Below are 19,778 nucleotides of genomic sequence, written 5' to 3'. Positions count from 1 at the left end.
CACTGTCAGTCTTAGACGTTTGGCAGCAGACTTCCAGAGCTCAGACACAAGGCCCTAGCGTAAGCTGGCCACTCCGGCGGAGGTAGCAGGCGTTGCCACACCGCAAACAGAGGCAGCCAGGGGGGAGAAACTGCCCTTACCATTAGGGACATTTTGGGCATGACTCTAGCCAGGAAGCGAACTGGCAGAGAAGAGATGCTGGCACCACCACCAGCAGCAGCATTGAAAAGGCGAATGAGTGGGCAATTGGCGACCCACTCACCTGTTTCACCCCAGGGCAAAGCACCCAAACACTGTCAGTCTTAGACGTTTGGCAGCAGACTTCCAGAGCTCAGACACAAGGCCCTAGCGTAAGCTGGCCACTCCGGCGGAGGTAGCAGGCGTTGCCACACCGCAGACAGAGGCAGCCAGGGGGGAGAAACTGCCCTTACAATTAGGGACATTTTGGGCATGACTCTAGCCAGGAAGCGAACTGGCAGAGAAGAGATGCTGGCACCACCACCACCACCACCACCACCAGCAGCATTGAAAAATTGGAAAGGCGAATGAGAGGGCAATTGGCGACCCGCTCACCTGTTTCACCCCAGGGCAAAGCACCCAAACACTGTCAGTCTTAGACGTTTGGCAGCAGACTTCCAGAGCTCAGACACAAGGCCCTAGCGTAAGCTGGCCACTCCGGCGGAGGTAGCAGGCGTTGCCACACCGCAGACAGAGGCAGCCAGGGGGGAGAAACTGCCCTTACAATTAGGGACATTTGAGGCATGACACTAGCCAGGAAGCGAACTGGCAGAGAAGAGATGCTGGCACCACCACCAGCAGCAGCATTGAAAAGGCGAATGAGTGGGCAATTGGCGACCCACTCACCTGTTTCACCCCAGGGCAAAGCACCCAAACACTGTCAGTCTTAGACGTTTGGCAGCAGACTTCCAGAGCTCAGACACAAGGCCCTAGCGTAAGCTGGCCACTCCGGCGGAGGTAGCAGGCGTTGCCACACCGCAAACAGAGGCAGCCAGGGGGGAGAAACTGCCCTTACCATTAGGGACATTTTGGGCATGACTCTAGCCAGGAAGCGAACTGGCAGAGAAGAGATGCTGGCACCACCACCAGCAGCAGCATTGAAAAGGCGAATGAGTGGGCAATTGGCGACCCACTCACCTGTTTCACCCCAGGGCAAAGCACCCAAACACTGTCAGTCTTAGACGTTTGGCAGCAGACTTCCAGAGCTCAGACACAAGGCCCTAGCGTAAGCTGGCCACTCCGGCGGAGGTAGCAGGCGTTGCCACACCGCAGACAGAGGCAGCCAGGGGGGAGAAACTGCCCTTACAATTAGGGACATTTTGGGCATGACTCTAGCCAGGAAGCGAACTGGCAGAGAAGAGATGCTGGCACCACCACCACCACCAGCAGCAGCATTGAAAAATGGGAAAGGCGAATGAGTGGGCAATTGGCGACCCACTCACCTGTTTCACCCCAGGGCAAAGCACCCAAACACTGTCAGTCTTAGACGTTTGGCAGCAGACTTCCAGAGCTCAGACACAAGGCCCTAGCGTAAGCTGGCCACTCCGGCGGAGGTAGCAGGCGTTGCCACACCGCAGACAGAGGCAGCCAGGGGGGAGAAACTGCCCTTACCATTAGGGACATTTGATTCATGACACTAGCCAGGAAGCGAACTGGCATCGAAGAGACACTGGCACCACCACCAGCAGCAGCAGCAGAATTGGGAAAGGCGAATGAGTGGGCAATTGGCGACCCACTCACCTGTTTCACCCCAGGGCAAAGCACCCAAACACTGTCAGTCTTAGACGTTTGGCAGCAGACTTCCAGAGCTCAGACACAAGGCCCTAGCGTAAGCTGGCCACTCCGGCGGAGGTAGCAGGCGTTGCCACACCGCAGACAGAGGCAGCCAGGGGGGAGAAACTGCCCTTACCATTAGGGACATTTGATTCATGACACTAGCCAGGAAGCGAACTGGCATCGAAGAGACACTGGCACCACCACCAGCAGCAGCAGCAGAATTGGGAAAGGCGAATGAGTGGGCAATTGGCGACCCACTCACCTGTTTCACCCCAGGGCAAAGCACCCAAACACTGTCAGTCTTAGACGTTTGGCAGCAGACTTCCAGAGCTCAGACACAAGGCCCTAGCGTAAGCTGGCCGCTCCGGCGGAGGTAGCAGGCGTTGCCACACCGCAAACAGACGCAGCCAGAGGGGAGAAACTGCCCTTACCACTAGGGACATTTTGGGCATGACTCTAGCCAGGAAGCGAACTGGCAGAGAAGAGATGCTGGCACCACCACCACCACCAGCAGCATTGAAAAATTGGAAAGGCGAATGAGAGGGCAATTGGCGACCCGCTCACCTGTTTCACCCCAGGGCAAAGCACCCAAACACTGTCAGTCTTAGACGTTTGGCAGCAGACTTCCAGAGCTCAGACACAAGGCCCTAGCGTAAGCTGGCCACTCCGGCGGAGGTAGCAGGCGTTGCCACACCGCAGACAGAGGCAGCCAGGGGGGAGAAACTGCCCTTACCATTAGGGACATTTGATTCATGACACTAGCCAGGAAGCGAACTGGCATCGAAGAGACACTGGCACCACCACCAGCAGCAGCAGCAGCAGAATTGGGAAAGGCGAATGAGTGGGCAATTGGCGACCCACTCACCTGTTTCACCCCAGAGCAAAGCATCCAAACACTGTCAGTCCTTGGCGTTTGGGAGCGGACTTCCAGAGCTCAGACACAAGGCCCTAGCGTAAGCTGGCTACATTGGCGGAGGTAGCAGGCGTTGCCACACCGCAGCAAGTGCAACCAGGGGGGAGAAACTGCCCTTACCATAAGGGACATTTGAGGCATGACACTAGCCAGGAAGCGAACTGGCAGAGAAGAGACACTGGCACCACCACCAGCAGCAGCAGCAGCAGCATTGGAAAAGGCGAATGAGTGGGCAATTGACGACCCGCTCACCTGTTTCACCCCAGGGCAAAGCATCCAAAAACTGTCAGTCCTTGGCGTTTGGGAGCGGACTTCCAGAACTCAGACACAAGGCCCTAGCGTAAGCTGGCTACACCGGCGGAGGTAGCAGGCGTTGCCACACCGCAACAAGTGCAACCAGGGGGGAGAAACTACCCTTACCATCAGGGACATTCGAGGCATGACACTAGCCAGGAAGCGAACTGGCATTGAAGAGAGACACTGGCACCACCACCAGCAGCAGCAGAATTGGGAAAGGCGAATGAGTGGGCAATTGACGACCCGCTCACCTGTTTCACCCCAGGGCAAAGCATCCAAGCACTGTCAGTCCTTGGCGTTTGGGAGCAGACCTACAGAACTCAGACACAAGGCCCTAGCGTAAGCTGGCTACACCGGCGGAGGTAGCAGGCGTTGCCACACCGCAGCAAGTGCAACCAGGGGGGAGAAACTACCCTTACCATCAGGGACATTCGAGGCATGACACTAGCCAGGAAGCGAACTGGCATTGAAGAGAGACACTGGCACCACCACCAGCAGCAGCAGAATTGGGAAAGGCGAATGAGTGGGCAATTGACGACCCGCTCACCTGTTTCACCCCAGGGCAAAGCATCCAAGCACTGTCAGTCCTTGGCGTTTGGGAGCAGACCTACAGAACTCAGACACAAGGCCCTAGCATAAGCTAGCTACACCGGCGGAGGTAGCAGGCGTTGCCACACCGCAGCAAGTGCAACCAGGGGGGAGAAACTACCCTTTCCATTAGGGACATCTGAGGCATGATTTCAGCCAGGAAGCGAACTGGCAAAAGATACTGGCACCACCACCAGCAGCAGCGTTGGAAACGGAAAAAGGTGAATGAGTGGGCAATTGACGACCCACTCACCTGTTTCACCCCAGGGCAAAGCATCCAAAGACTGTCAGTCCTAGGCGTTTGGGAGCGGACTTACAGAGCTCAGACACTAGGCCCTAGCGTAAATTGGCTACACCAGCGGAGGTAGCAGGCATTGCCACACCGCAGCAAGTGCAACCAGGGGGAGAAACTACCTTAAACATTAGAGAGAAAAAATTTAACTTTCCAAGCTAAGAGCTGGGTAACCCAATTTGGGCAGATTGAATTTAAGAAAGGCAATCTGCTCCATCAGATGAGGTGCCATGCGTGAGCGCTGTGGACTCAGTATGTTTCCAGTCATAGAAAACACGCGCTCACTTTGAACAGTGGTTGGCGGACATGATAGAAGCTGCTGCGCAACCCGTGAGAGTGCAGGCCACACACTCTTCTTTTCATCCCAGTAGCTAAGAGGATCAACATTAGGAGCAGAAGGAACTTCACAGAGGTAAAGTTTGACCATTTCAGCAGCACTACTCTCCTTTCTGCTGCTAGCTCTGTCAGATGGTCCAACTATACTGCCAAGTGCCTCTTCCCAAAACGCAGCTGCTCCACTCAGCTGTGTTGTGCTGCTTGTGGCACTGCTGCTGATGCTGCTGCTAGGGGTAGCAGACCACATCATCTCTTCCTCCTCCTGCACCTCACCCTCCTCGGACAGCATTCCCATTTTACGCTGCCAGTCACGCACCTTGTTGACCAATTGCTCCCGGTAGCTACTGAGAACATTGAATTTCAAAGCTAGCTTTCCCTTAATTCTTGGATCACAAAGGCACGCTAGCATCATTTCGGGACTCTCTTCCATTCGCTTGCGAAGGTGTACTTTTAGCAGATCCTTCAGCTTCCTGACTATGGCTGCTACGTCAGGATGTAGAGTGCCACCTTGAACAGCCTCACGGTTTCCAAGGAACACATCCATCTTGCTGCCTAGATGGGAGAACACTGGGATTACCTGGGCCAGACTGGCAGTGTTTGAGCTTAAATTTTCTGTGGCATCCCTGAATGGTTTAAGGACTGCCACTAGCTGGGCGATCACTGTCCAATCCTCCCTATTCAATGGAGATGTAATCCCAATATTGTGCTCTGAGGCAAGATTATGGATTGCCCTCTGCTGCTCCAAAATCCTCTCTAGCATGTCTAACGTGGAGTTCCACCGTGTACTGACATCCTGACGTAGGCAGTGTACGGGAAGACCTGACCTCTCTTGCTCTTCCCTCAAAAGTTGGCTAGCCTTAACACTATGGTGAAAGTGCCCAGCGATCTTTCTGCAGCGGGACAGAACTACTGCTGCCACATTAGTTCCTTCTGACATTGCTGCCTTCACTACAAGATGGATGATGTGGGCTGCACAGCGCACACCAACAATATGACCATCTCGCAGCGCTTTCACCATATTGGCACCTCCGTCAGTTACCACAAAACCAACTTCAACATTGGTGCCCGCCTCTGCTCCCACCCAAAGGCTAAACATTTTCCTAATCGCATGCAGAATATTTTGGGAAGTGTGCTTTTCATCCATCACTTCTGCATGGAGAAGGAATGATCGGTAGCCTGCTGCAGCAACTTCCTTAGACACACCGGGCTGCCACCAGTGTGCTGTCAAAGAAAGAAAGGCATGCTGGGCGCTAGGTGCACTCCACAAATCTGTAGTGAAATGAACACACTGACCAGCAGCCTTGGAAAGCTCCTCTTTCACTGCTGCAACACAGGACCGATACAGCGAGGGGACAATGTTCCTGCTGAAAGTGGAACGTGACGGAACTGTGTATTGTGGAGCCACAGCCGCCATCAATTGTTTGAAAGGCTCCCCTTCAATCATGGAGAAGGATGCCCCTCCAACAGCAATGAACTGACCAATAAGTCGCGTTACTTTATTGGCCTGCTGTTTGGGCATCGTTCTCTTGGAGTGGAATGCCCCAAATTCTTCCAGGGTGGGCTGGGCATGCAGTGCTCCAACCTGCCTTGGTCTCTGGCTGCCAGCACTAGTTGCTGCTGCTGCTGCTATTGGCTCAGAAGAAGAAGCTGTTGGGGTTTTTCCACGGCCACCAGCTATGCTGCCTGCACTAAGTTTTACCTCTGCATCTTTCCCCAATAGCACAGCGTTGTGTTGAGTGCTGAGGTGATGCTTCATGCTAGCACTGGTAAAATGGCCAGACACTTTCCCTCTGCTTATTAGCTTCCCACAATGTTTGCACTTTCCATAGCACCCTTCTTCAACATTTTCAAAGTGCTCCCAAATTGGGGCGCGCATAGCCTTGGAGTGTGCCTTGGGTGCTGCTCTTACTGCTCGGGGTGGATGAACAGAGGCAGAACTAGTGGTGGTGGGACTGGTGGTAACAGTACTGGCCATAGTGGGACTGCTAATTGCTTTAGATTTGCTAGGTTTTGCTGCTGCTGCTGGTGGTGGTGATGGTGATGATCGTAGCGGAGAAGGTGGAGGCTCAGGGGAAAATTGTGCACTAGTCATTTGGACACTGCTCCCTGAGGAATCTGATTCCTGACCACTCATCTCCTCTACTTCCTCTGGCTCATAGTCTAGCTCTTCATTAGCCAGATCGAATGGAATTCCTGCTAGGCTGGAGCTAAGACTGATATCGTCGTGAGACTCGTGACTAGTAGTAGTGCGAGCAGGAAGAATAGACTCTGCACTTGGCCTCTCAGTCTCAGGCTCCTCTGCTACCTCGCTAGGTGGAGTTCCACTATGTGTAGCCCTCTCTCTAACTGTCTTTACAAAAATTTTGTAAGGACTTGGTGGCTTGCTAGAGGTACTAGGAGGACATGGCGTGGCGGTACCAGTGGGAACAGTAGGCGCAGCACTAGTGGTGGTAGAGGCGGGGGTGGTGGTGGTGGTGGTTTTCCCTACAAAGGAATGAGATCGCTTTGGTTTGGGACCCCTCTGAGTCTTGCTGCTAATTTGGCTCTGCTTGGTACCTTGCATGCTGCTGGTGGATGGGGAAGATGCTGCTTGGGGCAAAAGGCACTTCTTTTTAGTCACTGGGCTGGTACTACTTGTGCTACCCTTTAACTTTGAACGTGCTTCTGGTGCTTTAGGCTTTCCGTAAAAAACCATAGAGCTTGTGGGCCTAGCCGCACTACTACTGCCTGCTTTTGGTGCCTTTCCTTTACTTGATGATCCTTCAAGCAATGCTTCCCCAAATGATAAGCGAGAGCTTGGCCTACTTGGCCGACTAGACTGACGCAAAGGCTGCATCTTAGAGCTGGTGGTGGTGCTGGTGGTGGTGGTGGTGGTGGTAGATGGAGCTTGTCCCTCCTTAGTCCCAAAAGGAGGATCCATTTCAAATTTTGTGTTGTGTGTGTAGTGTAGTGTAGTGTAGTGTAGTGTTTAAAAAACTATAAAAAAAAAAAAAAAAAAAAAAAAAAAAAAAAAGGAAAAACGAATTAAAGACAAAAAAATTAGAGGAAGTTCTCTTCAGTGCTACTGCTTAAAAAGTAAAACTATGCACTACTGCACTGTGCTGTGTGCAATCTGCCAAAATCCTAAAGTTATTGAAATTATTAACTCAAGATTAACTATTTAATAACTAGCAGTATTTTATTTTTAATTTGAATTTACACGGGCCTAAGAGCTTAGCCTACCACTATGCTAGCCTAAAGCTATATTTCCTTACTATAAGTCTACCTCTAGGCAGACGCTCTCAAACCCACTAAGCTAAAGTGAGGTTAAATCAGATTCAGTATATGATTTATTAATTAATATTAAGTTATATAATATTAATAGATTAGAACTAATTTACTTATATATTATGTATTATAGATAGAAGAATATAGATTATGAATTAGAATTTAGAATTAGAATTACTTATATTATAGATTATGAATTAGAATATTATTATTTATAATATATTATAGATTAAGATTAAAGAAGATTAGAATTATTTTAGTACTACAGCTAGTAGCTTGAAGCTTTGCTTAGTACAGCTCGTCACAGTCAATTTTTCTTGAAAAGAATTAGAAATAAAATAAAATGTCACAGCAAAACAGTTATCTTCACTGCTTGCTGCACTCACTAGCCCAACAAGTTCACTTCACTGATGGACTGAGGTGAGCAAAACACTAAGGGTACTTTTAATAAAATTGAAATAAAATGTAAAATAAATGAGAAAATCTTTGCAAAACAGTTAACGTCACTGCTTGCTGATCAAAAAAAAACACAGCACTTATGCGGCTGCACTCACTAGCCCAACAAGTTCACTTCACTGATGGACTGAGGTGAGCAAAACAAATGAAATAAAATGAAAGATTAATTAAGAAAAATTGACTTGGTCTCTTACTGTTGCTAAAACAAAGCACAAACTATAGAGCTGCAGCACCAGTACTAATAAGATTAGCTGAACTATACGCTAGTAGTAATTAATTAATATTATTACTTTTATTTATAGCTAATTTAATTAACTATTAAGATAAGAAAGAATTAGAGAATTATTGATATTACTGATTTTAGATTAGACACTAGTAGATGTTCTGAATGTCTACAGTACACTCTACACTAGTATACTATTACTAACTATAACTGACAAATATATATATAATTTTATAATGAATTCAATTATTAATTATATTAATTAATATTACTGATTTTAAATTAGACACTAGTAGATGAATGTCTACAGTACACTCTACACTAGTATACTATAGTATATATATATATATGACTGACAAATATATATATATATAATATTATAATGAACTATTAAATTATAGATTCTATTAAATTGTAATTTATAAATTCTATTTAATTTATTTAAGCAGGACAGGCAATAGGCACTAGTGCCAGCCCAGGGCAAGGGCACCCCAGTGCCACTGAGGCACTGGGTGCACTGTCAACTCAACAGCACTTACACTAAAGTTGATGACAAATTAATTTTAAAAAAATTAAATTAATCAAATTATTATTATTAAATATATTAATTAAGTAGCACTGAAGTGAGGATGAAGTACACAGTGAGAAATGGCAGGCTAAGGCTTACCAGTCTCACACAGAACAGAACAATCTCTCTCTGTAACGCTCGGATGCAGCACAGCAGTGTTGCCAAAGCAGTCACAGCGAAAAATGAATGGATCTCTCAGGCAAGCTCTGGTCTTATAAAGGCGCCTTCAGAATTCAAAAAACAGCAGCACAGGCATTGGACGAGACCCTTAGCGTTACGTCACAAGAGTGAGCTGATTGGACAGACGAGGATCAGCTCACTCCTGTTTGAAATTTTGGCGGTTGCGCGGCAAAAACGAAGACGATCACGAAGAATCTTCGATTCTTCGTGATTGTGAGTCTTCGTCTTCGCCTACGGTTTGCCGGCACTGTATTCTGTTCTACGTTCCTTCGGAACGAACAAAAAAACGGCCTCTTCGTGCTCGTTTTCATGTTCGCCCGAAGACGAATGCACAAGTCTAGTTCTCACCCTATTGAGAGTGTGCCTTGACGTGGCGGGTGAGCTTAATGATGCTTTGGCCAATTCATATAACAAAAACCTCTCATTTATATTATGTTTATATATTTGTTGCCAACTTTATTAGGGTAAGAAGCGCAGACAGTTTTTGTTTTTTGTATACATATACATCTCTTAAAGCATTGTTCCTTCACTTTTAAAATTACACGGGCCAGCTTTCCCTAAACTCACGACGCCTCATAGCTAATTATTCACATTAGTTTTAAGGTGGACTTTGAATGCTCTGCATACCTGTTACTGAGAACAGAATTAAATATGTGGCTATAGCGGTTCCACATGCTGCCAGTCTTTATCTGTTTTTCTTGTTTAAGCAAACAGCTCTCATTCAATGAGTAGAATTTGACCTGGACAAGACCTAGTCCTTCTAAGAGGAAATGCATTTACTGTGAAGACAGAACAGGTTCAGTTGCTTATATGCAAACAGACCTTCATAAGCTAATTTACATCAGACCTTTGGAGAGAAACCAGCTGGCCAAAATCCAGCTGAGGTCGGCATTTTCTAGGTTTACATTGAGGTTTTAGTTTGCTGATCTGTTTCAAACAAAACACAACACGCTTTGGTAGTTTTTCATGTGGCTTGAGTGCCTTGTCCTGCTCTGGGAACTTTATGTGAAAATTCTGCTGTGTCACAGGTCAGAAAGCAATGTTTCCCATTCTCTGGTATATAAAAACATATGGACATTTGTCCGTGTTGTGAACATTCGTTCTTTTGTTCCCATTTCTGTCTTTGTTCTGTGAGCATTCTGAGGGGGTTGTCTAACGAGATTTCTCAAACACAAGAGCAGAAAGTGCTACCGTTGATTTCAGTGGCACAAAACATTAGAACATAGCGGAGGTGTTTCTTCAGCTGCTACTAATAGTAAACCATTTCATTTTGGCAGGTGTAATGGGTGCTTGTTACAAAGTACTTTTGTTCAGGAGCCTGCCTGGAACACTGGAGAATCCCTTTAGGTTTTGTACTGTGCCAGCTAATTAGTGATATGATCTAACTAGACCTTGTTCCGATTATGGAGTGTCGTGGCCACGGGCTAGAATGTCATTGATCATTGAAAGGACTGACTTGGCGGCCTGTAGTTGTGTCTCCTGTAAAACCAGAGTGAGCTCTAGACAATTGAACATTGTAAATGCTCCACGTCCTGGAGCTGCTGTGACATCTGCGGGGGAGTGCTATTCACATGACGTTCCACATGTTTCCTTTTCATATTTTAATCCATGGAGGATTTCCTGAGAGTTTGGTTTTGTCATTAGATGGAACCACAAGAATGCGTTCAGAGGGCGCTGTGTATATATTTTGCGCCAGATAAAGGAAGGGCACTTTCTGGACCTTACCATAGATAAAATAATGATGCAAAGTCTGAATATTGAGGTTACAGGAGCGTACCTTCTTAAAGGATATCAAAAGCTTTAGGTGTGTTCATAATTTAATTTGTATTTAGCGACGAAAGCGTGCCTAATAGAGCAAGGTCCGCACTGATATGACACCGTGTCAAAAGTACATTCTAATGATTACACATTAGAAGAGAAGATCAACCTTTATTTTTGGTGGGGGGTTTTTTGTGATCATTAATGATATCACATTACAGCATTTAATACTAGAAACTTACAGTAAATTCATGGTTAATTGATTTATTTGGGAAGATAAGTCAGGGTGCGGCTGTTGAAACAAGCGGAAGCGAGGGGAATGTTTCACGTATGCAAAGATTTCCTATCTTTTAACAGCTACAGTCTTTACCTTATGTATCTTACCTGCAGCTTGTCCCGGAATACACTTATTGACAGTCCCTTAGAAGGCAATATAATTTAACTCCTCAAAAAGCTGTAATAGGTAATACTATGTCACATGTGACAATACGTGTATTTATTAACCCCTTAAGGACAAAGCCCGTACATGTACGAGCTCAAAGCGCATTGTTTTCAATGGGTTTAGGGACCGCCCATTGTCCTTAAGGGGTTAAATACTTTGTATTGGTGAAAAAGATTTTCTTAGGGCACCCTTGTTCCAGGAGCTGACTTGGAGCAATGTTAATGTCATTAACCATTCATTATAAAATGACCGGTCGTGGCTAGTTTCTTGTTTGTGAAGGCAGAATTTGTAGTTAATGCAATCATATAATGATTTTCTTTGCACTGCCATTCACCTACAACTTACTGTTTAGCACATACACCCCTTCAGGCAAAATTATGTTTCCACTCTGCTAAACATACGTGACAGATGTAAAGCTTTCATGCAGTGCAGCAGTATGACGAATACCGTGTTTGGAAATACATCTGCTTTGTGTTTATGTTCTTATCTTTCGTTGCCTGTCACTATTGTGTCTTGTCATAGCAGCTTTGTGACTGCTGGTCTTCCCGCATCTTCTTTCAGCACTTATGCTGCTGTTCCTCACCCACACATGCATACGGACCACCTCCGGTCTGAGCTTAATTATCCCAACTTCTATGGTACATTTAACATGGCTAGTGTGGTATATAACTCATTTAGGCGTGTTGTGTGGGCACGTGGATATTTTACATACGGATGACATAGGCCCTGGTGATCTACAAAAGACTTTATTTCAGCACTCAAAGCCTGCAATCCTGATGGATTTTTTTTTTGATCCCCCTAATTAAAGTTAGTTACTAATTAAACCGGCTATCTCTAAGCATCCCTAGAATTATCCGGGAAAATCCAGGATGGGTGCATTTCTTGATTTATGGACTTGAATTGCTATCTTCCAGGATGTATGCATCTCACAATTATTTGATCATATTAAAAAAGTTCAAAGCCAGATGGTACTCTGGGAGATAAAATGCAAATATTTTGTGAAATTTGTATATAAACAACCAACATTTTAAAATGGCAAAGATATCTTAACATATACAAATACCTTTATCTGTACAAATCACACAACGTTGTTACGGTTTGCTAATGATATACTATAAAGTAATATTAAAGTCAGCTGTATTGGGGAATATTAATGCATGTGAATGAGGTAGGCACCAACATTGCTTATGGTGGACATTTCTTGAGGTCTTGGTGGTGGACAATTTAATGTTCTATGGACCTTCACAAACCTTGCCATGGAAACGGCCTTGTTTGAACGCTTTGCCTATGCCTACATCTAATTTAAGGTAGGGCACGTGGGCTTTTTCCCATTCAATATTAACATTCTAGTGGAAAGTGCATACTACTTGTCAGTACTATGGGTGCTAAATGGAGAGACGTAACGTAGAGGCATGTGCTTGGACACTGCTATAGCATACCTCCCAAGTATCATGCCAGTTGGAGAGATGTGCTGATCTCCCCCAGACCTGTTCAAGGAGCTGTAAAATCAAAGGCGGTCTGTGCTGTTACCTCACAGTCCTCCATTGCAGCTCCCACATGGCCTCCTGCTGCCATCCAAGTCAAGGATATACGCGAGACAGAAGTTAACTTTCTAACTCCATTAACTAAACAATCTACATACCATAACATGGAGACCATGCAAAATTGACCCCCACATTTACTAAAAAACAAAAATATATATATATATTTATTTTTTTTTAGATTATTGGAATGTATTCAATAGGAGGCTACTTTCCTTATGCATAATGCTCTCTGCATTATAGACATGGGTATAACAATCAAAACATAAACTTCCCACAGGATTAATAGTATCAGTGCTTCCTGTTTATCTGCCTAGACTGATTACTAGAGGCAGAGGTTTGTTTTGGGAGTTAACTTTCCGGAAGAACATGTATGTGACCACGGTGACATTCATATTCTTTCTTACTTTAGCTTGGTTTCACTGCGATTTTGGGATATCTTTATAGTACTTCTATCCGGGGGAAATAATACTTCCTGTTTGTCTCTTGTGGAAAGGATGTGGCCATTTCTAGAATGCATAAGCCTTGATTGTTAGACCGGGTAGGTAAACTAAACAAACACAGTAACTCTAGCGAGTGGTGAGAATACACTCGGTTATGGTTAATCAAAATGGCTGGCAAGCAATAATGGTAGCACCATGATTCTGGACATGCCACTATTATGTGTAAATGATGGTGTATAGTTAAATAGTACAGCCTAAACTATAAAGTTACTCTGTGCTCTCATTAATTTAGTGTACACATCTTGTAGGTGGATGTGTCCTTCTACACAGAATTATTTTGTTGACTCCTCACGGTATTGTTATTGATGACGTCCCTCTGTTGTTTATCACAGTGGATGGATGTGGACACGTGGTCATGTATGAAGAAAGTGGAACGTTGACATCTAAGAACTACCCTGGCACGTACCCGAACCATACGCTTTGTGAAATAACAATCAAAGTGGCAACTGGTAAAGGCCTATATGTGAAACTGGCTGATCTAGACATAGAGTCTCGGGATTGTGAATCTGCGTACCTCAAGATCTACAAGGGATCCTCTTCTACAGAATATGGTAAGTTCACAGCGTAACAGATGTGAGAACAAATCCACTTAGCAAAAGTGTGTAAAGGAGAAAAGGTCACTTAGACTGTGAATGCTTAGATCCACCCAAATTGTATTGCATATGAGCAGAATTTGTAATGTCCACCAGCTTTGTAGACCTTCTACAAATGTTTAAAGGCACTGGCAACATGTATTTTTACTTTGAAAAGAACAAGTGACTATTCCACCCATGTTAGGCAGTTTTTCTAGTCTTGTCTGTTCATTTCAAGTATATTACTTAATATGTATATTGTTGTAAATATTTTATCCTTAATACGTCTTTGTTTTTGATATCTAAGGAACATTGCAGTTATCTGTAGTTTTGCATCGTGTCCCAGCATTAAGGACTTGTAATTTAGCAGCTGTAAAGCTACCAGTCATTTTCTGGAGCAAGCTCACTCTTTCGTTGATATTCCAATACCACCATGACCAGACCCCCACCACCATTTTTGTTTGGTGGCAACAGTTACTAAATAGAGTGTCAAAGTGCGAATGACGTTGAAGTGTGAAATGTTAAATCACAGCTGGTCACTTCCTCCTTTCTCATACTTTACGAAAAGTCTTCTGTCCAAAGACTGAATATCAAATTTTTGGTTTGTGGAGATCCAGCAGTTAAATTACACAAAGCCAGTGTACTGTTTTAATTAAGAGAAATGCTAACAAGAATGCAAATGGACCCTAATTACATTAAATATAAGCATTAGTCCTGACACCTCTTTGCGGCAACATGTTAAAATGTACTATTTGTAAATTAACTTGAAAAACTCTGCAGGAAAACACTTTTCTTCCATGCCAAGGGCAGGTAGCTTTTGTCATAATATTGCTTGTAAAACGTGTATTCCTGGGGTTTTAGTTTTAGTCACCCAAATTAGTATTTCCTTCCATACAAAACCATTTATAGCAGAAGAGCGAGATTCATGATTCCCCTTTTTTTAAATGGGTAAAGGTATCAAAAATGCATCTTGCAGGGCAGCAAGGATTTTAATCCAACCCTACAATGTATGTTATACCTGTGTCTCTTTCCCTGACCAAATACCATTTCCTAATGAAAATGTGTGTGCGCATATGTATAATGTATATAATCTAAATACAAAGCAACATTGCACGTAGGTTACAGATCCACCCATGGGTGCGTCTTCAAACCAATGTCCATTTATAGGAAAGTAAAAGAACCACTTTTTTTATGGACATTTACAAGCGCTCACCTTTCCTACTCACTCTCCTGCAATACTTATGCTTATGTGGCTGGTCCATCCCTAACAACGGCGCTACGGAATATGATGGCGCTATATAAAACAGTAAATAATAATAAGAGCACACTGAGGATTTCTGCGTATGATATGATATATAAATATATATAATACATCAGATCGTTGCTTTTATAGAGCCTGGGAGCCTTGGGTGCAAATTTGCAGTATTTAGTAATAAAAGCATCTGATTGTTACTAATGAAATTAGGTAATTGCTCCAGTGCTTGTCGTTTAGCGGTCAGGTCGTCTCATTAAGTAAATGCAGCACTTTGCCCTTAATCCCCACTTGTGGTTGGACCATAATTTCATAGTTTCTTAGTGCAAACATTCTCATCGGATTTAGTACTTGGATATCCATTGAAGACAATGTTGTAGAGCGTCACCTGTCTGTGGCCCTTTGACTAGTATTTCCATCATTGTCATACAATCTCTGACAGAAGGCGCTGAGTATATACCAGTGGAAATATACATTTGCTAAGAATGATAGGAATTTTATAAAAATGGCCTGCGGTGGATATGTTTCATTCTAAGAAACTGGCAATCTGCCTTAATCTAGTGTCCTACTGTATTTTCAGCGTGTTTCTATGTAAACAAATCTGGTGGTTACCACCGGGTATTATCAATGTCTGATCCCTTGTCAGTAGGATTTTCTAAGCTGCCATGAGGCCTATTAAATACAGTATTATGTCCCTTACAATTAACTGATGGCTCCATAGAGTGGGAGAGCTGATGAAGCCATACCATATGTTTTAGTGACCCCCTTTAATCTTGTCTCCCTTTTCATATACTGCTAATTAAACATCAAGTAAAGTTACATTCGCAGGGCCTTGGTGGTATCTTCTGCTATCTATTTTATTTTCCTTGTCCCCTTCAACTTTGCTTATATACAATACCATTCCAAATTTTGGGGTCGCTTAGCTGTTTTTTGTTGTTTTTTATGGAAAACAAGGAAATTTCTAGCTGTAACATAGTTGCAAAAGGACTTTCTAATGATCTGAAAGCCATTTGGGGTAACTGACACGTTTGCCCACCCTGTTGGTAGGTGCACTCACCCTATTCATGATCGGCAGTAACCGAGGATTGGATTATTGCCTCTTCTGCTGGCTCAAACTTCACCTTTTTTTTGTCTTGTTTTGTTTTAAACGTAAATTTGGATCATCAAATCTGTAATAGCAAGTGGAGTTCTGTCCTGTTGGAGGTGAAACATGCAACAGTCAACGGCATTAAAAGCCAAATGTGAATAGAAAATATTTTCCGAATGTTGTATAGAAACTGTACTTTTTCCCCATCCCAAAGTGTGAGTATGGGTGCCGTGTGTGTACATTAGAGAGGTAAATGTGCAACTCCTGTTGTGATTGTATTTAAGGGTAAATATTTGCCTAAGAAACATCTATTTAGAATTAACCATATACAAAACAGTCTGACCTGTTTGATTTCTGTATGTATGCAGTTTCTTGGGGTTAGAGCATATTGCTAGCATACCTTCTCCTCCCACCTAAACACGTAGTCACACTTCGTGACTCCACACCCATTGCCTTCACACATGGCCAAGCAGATTTTGCTAAATTTGCATGTAGTTCTTTCCAGGGGGTCTAAGCATTGTCTGGGCAGAATAAAAGCCTGTCTGCCTAAGGGTTTAAGCATTAGCATGGGGGAGGGTATAAAAGGAGGCAAACACAACTGTAGGAACCGATGGCACAACTACAGTAATTGAAATTCTGCCTATCGTGATATAATGCGTTCTAATATTAGACATCGGTTTTATAACAAGATTGTCCTTTAGGTTTCCAGACTAAACAAGTTATTCAGTCCATGGTTAAGCGATAGCAGAGTCATGTTTGTTGTCTTTTCTCTCTAGCTGCTATGTGCCAAGGTTCATGCCGGTCTAATATTGCACATACACATATCATAAGGCTGAAGTCCAATAAATCCTTCCTTATCAGTTACTATTAAAAAGTTGCTCAATTAATATAACCATTTTATGTGTACATGCTTCATTAAATAAAATGCAACAGTTTCTGTACAAGTGTTCACATAGACATCTTGAATTTGATGGCAGATAAGCCCTTTATTTTTTTATTTTTGGGGGGGGGGTTTTAATCTTTTTTAATTTTCTAATGTATTAATCTTGGACTTGTCATTCAGAATAACTTTGTTTTTCATGGTGCATGTTTAAAATCCCTCCCTTCATTAGCCTCTACCACTAATAAGAATGTTCTGTTTATCCACCACCCTCTCGGTAAAGTAACTCCAATACTCATCCTTTAGGAAGTTAAGGAGTCCGGTAAAGATTCCGTTATTAAAGCAGCTGGCTGGTTAGGGCCACTGGTTATTGAAGTTGCACTCCAGTGACTTCCCCAGAGCGCCCACAACCCCAGTACTTTTCTATAGGTTGGCTATGCTCCAAGACACCTTCTCAAACAGCTTTGTTGGAGTGAGGGATTGGGCCGATAAGATGATCCAGGCATCACTATTAAAATTGTATTTCTATGTAAAGTTATATCACGAGTGTAAAGCGGTGTATCTTATGTTGCACATGGTGCTAGACAAGTGGGGCTCCTTAAAATAGTCATCCCTGTTTCAATACAGGTTTTGCCATCTGTATTATGTGTGAGTCTTTTGTCTGATTCCCTAAAGACCAGTTTGAATTAGTTCTTGGAATAATTGTCGATTGTGAACTGCTTGAGGGTCAGCCCATCTTGAAATGTCTCAGGTATGTATATGTGTGGGTGGAAAGGCTTGTCTCTGAAATGGTTCCCACTCTCTCTTCTAAATAGCATCAGAAGCCTTGTTCAAAGCCACTTCCTTTCTTTTAAGGCTTACGCCTCTGTTTATTAGTGGGTTACTGAATGGTTTGCATGTCATGAAGTTCCGTCCTTTTAAAGTGTCCATCCCACTTTTTATTTGACAGGACAATATACCTTGGAGACTCTAATGTAATTTACAGTTGGGTTTGTCTCTTCTTTCATCTGTTAACCAGATCAGGCGGGGGTTACATTGAATTCTATTTCCAATTTGCACCTTCATGTTATTTACAGATCTGGGTTCCTGCAGTTAAGTGTCCATATGGCTCCACAAAGGAGCGCCATTCATTTAGACTGCTATACACACTATGTTGAACACCAATGCATTATTCCTTTACATTTTCTTCTTCTGTTCTTGATCCCTAGAAAGATGTCAGAATTGTTTTATGTTGTGTTTTAGATTGTTTAGTAAATTATATGGGTTTTTTTTTTGTTTTTTTTACCTATAGTTTTTTTTTTTTTTGTGATCTCTAGTTTCCCCAATAAAGGAACATAACATATGCAGTCTAAACGTAGGATAGAATGCATATTTTCATAGCATCGTTACAATAGCTCTGAAGCTGATAGCGTCATGTAGGAGTCATTAATGCATGTTATATCAATATGTTATAATTATATAATTGTTACCATTGCTCTTTCAGTGGCTCTCATTTTATGGTGTATTTTGGTTATGCCTGCCAAAGTTTCTGGGCATATGTGTAGCCTCAGTTTTTATTAGGCAAGGCAACTGTAACCTTTTCGGAGGATGTCTATTAAGAATGTTGTGCAAAACTAAAGACTTCCTGGTCTTGCGTGCACATTTTTAATGGGGCTCCAATAAAAAGTTTCACCCTTTTGAGTAGTGGTGTTTATGTGCTTATTGTGTTTTACATATGATACGTCTTTTTATAACAAAATAGGTGGCATTCTAAAAATCCTATTAATACTTTTTATAATAACTGTTTTAAAAAAAAAAAATTTTTAGAACCATTTTGTTTGTCAAAATAAAAATGGGAGATTTGTTATTTGCTCTTGATGTTGACCACTTAAAACATATTTGTTTCGTATTTTGGTTCCTTGGGATTACGAAAAAATGTGAGGTTTATTAAAGTGAGCATTACTAAAAAGCCATAATTGCTTAAAAGTGTTTTTTTATTATTCTTTCCATAATGTTAAGATAGTAATGTTTTCTGGCAAGCAATTCTGAATGTTCCTACGGTTAAACCTCTTGGACGGTTTGTCTGCTTGAATAGATCTGTTGTTTTTCCACACAATTTGTTGTGTGTAGCTCCCAGTGCCCTGTCATCTGTTACTTTGCTGCATGGTGCGGTGGCAGGTACAAATCTCTTGTGGCTGCTTCTGGAGTACATTGTTCCATTGCCTGTTCTTTTTTTCTTTAATCAGACTGACAAGGAACAAAGCTCTCATGATGTGACAAAATGTCCATGCTTGCTGGTGTCCAGCCGAGGAAGACAACACAGGCCTCTGGCTCCAGGCCACAGATTTTGATGAAGGCTACTGAAATTTTCTTTTCTTGACTGATAGGTTCATAACTCATTGTGGAGCAATAAGCTCCAAGTGAATTATTAAGATCTCCCTGGTGGGGAAGAAGATAGATAAGGGCATCATTACCCTTCATGGATGAGAACTCCTTAACCCTGACACAGAATGATCTGTCCACCTCCTATCAGCCTGCAGAGACAGTGGTTATTCTTATCTCCTCTAGACTCTTGTCTGCTTCAATCTGTTGGGTTTGTCATGGGTATACATGATTGTAGCTGACACTTTTATTACTTATATGGTTGTGTAGATTGTGATATTGAAAACAGTAGTTTGTTGGTGGTCCTTAAATTGTAACCTTGTTTATATTTAAGATCTTTCTGGTGTGTCCATGTCAAGGCTTCCTACCTAACATGAGATATTCGAAATTACCCTTCTTTATTGCTTTTCTACAGGTGGTCTCACAGGACGCCTGTGCCAAGAACGTTTGTAATATAAGCAAACCAGT

The 19,778-nt window shown here is 43.3% G+C and overlaps 1 protein-coding gene across 1 annotated transcript in view; it reads left to right on the top strand.

Moving 5' to 3' along the window:
- Positions 1 to 19,778, top strand: part of LOC149288054 (discoidin, CUB and LCCL domain-containing protein 1-like) — a 53,898-nt gene that overhangs the window by 16,921 nt on the left and 17,199 nt on the right. The window contains exon 3 of the mRNA XM_089492182.1: positions 13,491 to 13,709. Coding sequence (XP_089348308.1) covers positions 13,491 to 13,709 — 219 coding nt within the window. The remainder of the gene's footprint in view (positions 1 to 13,490; positions 13,710 to 19,778) is intronic.

The sequence above is a fragment of the Sceloporus occidentalis genome, unplaced genomic scaffold (genome assembly GCF_023333645.1).
Source record: "Sceloporus occidentalis isolate IW3139 unplaced genomic scaffold, rSceOcc1.0.p SCAF_54, whole genome shotgun sequence".
In the NCBI taxonomy this organism is placed as follows: Eukaryota; Metazoa; Chordata; class Lepidosauria; order Squamata; family Phrynosomatidae; genus Sceloporus; species Sceloporus occidentalis.
Note: the sequence above shows the minus strand (reverse complement) of the source record. Positions and strands in the feature narration are given on the sequence as shown.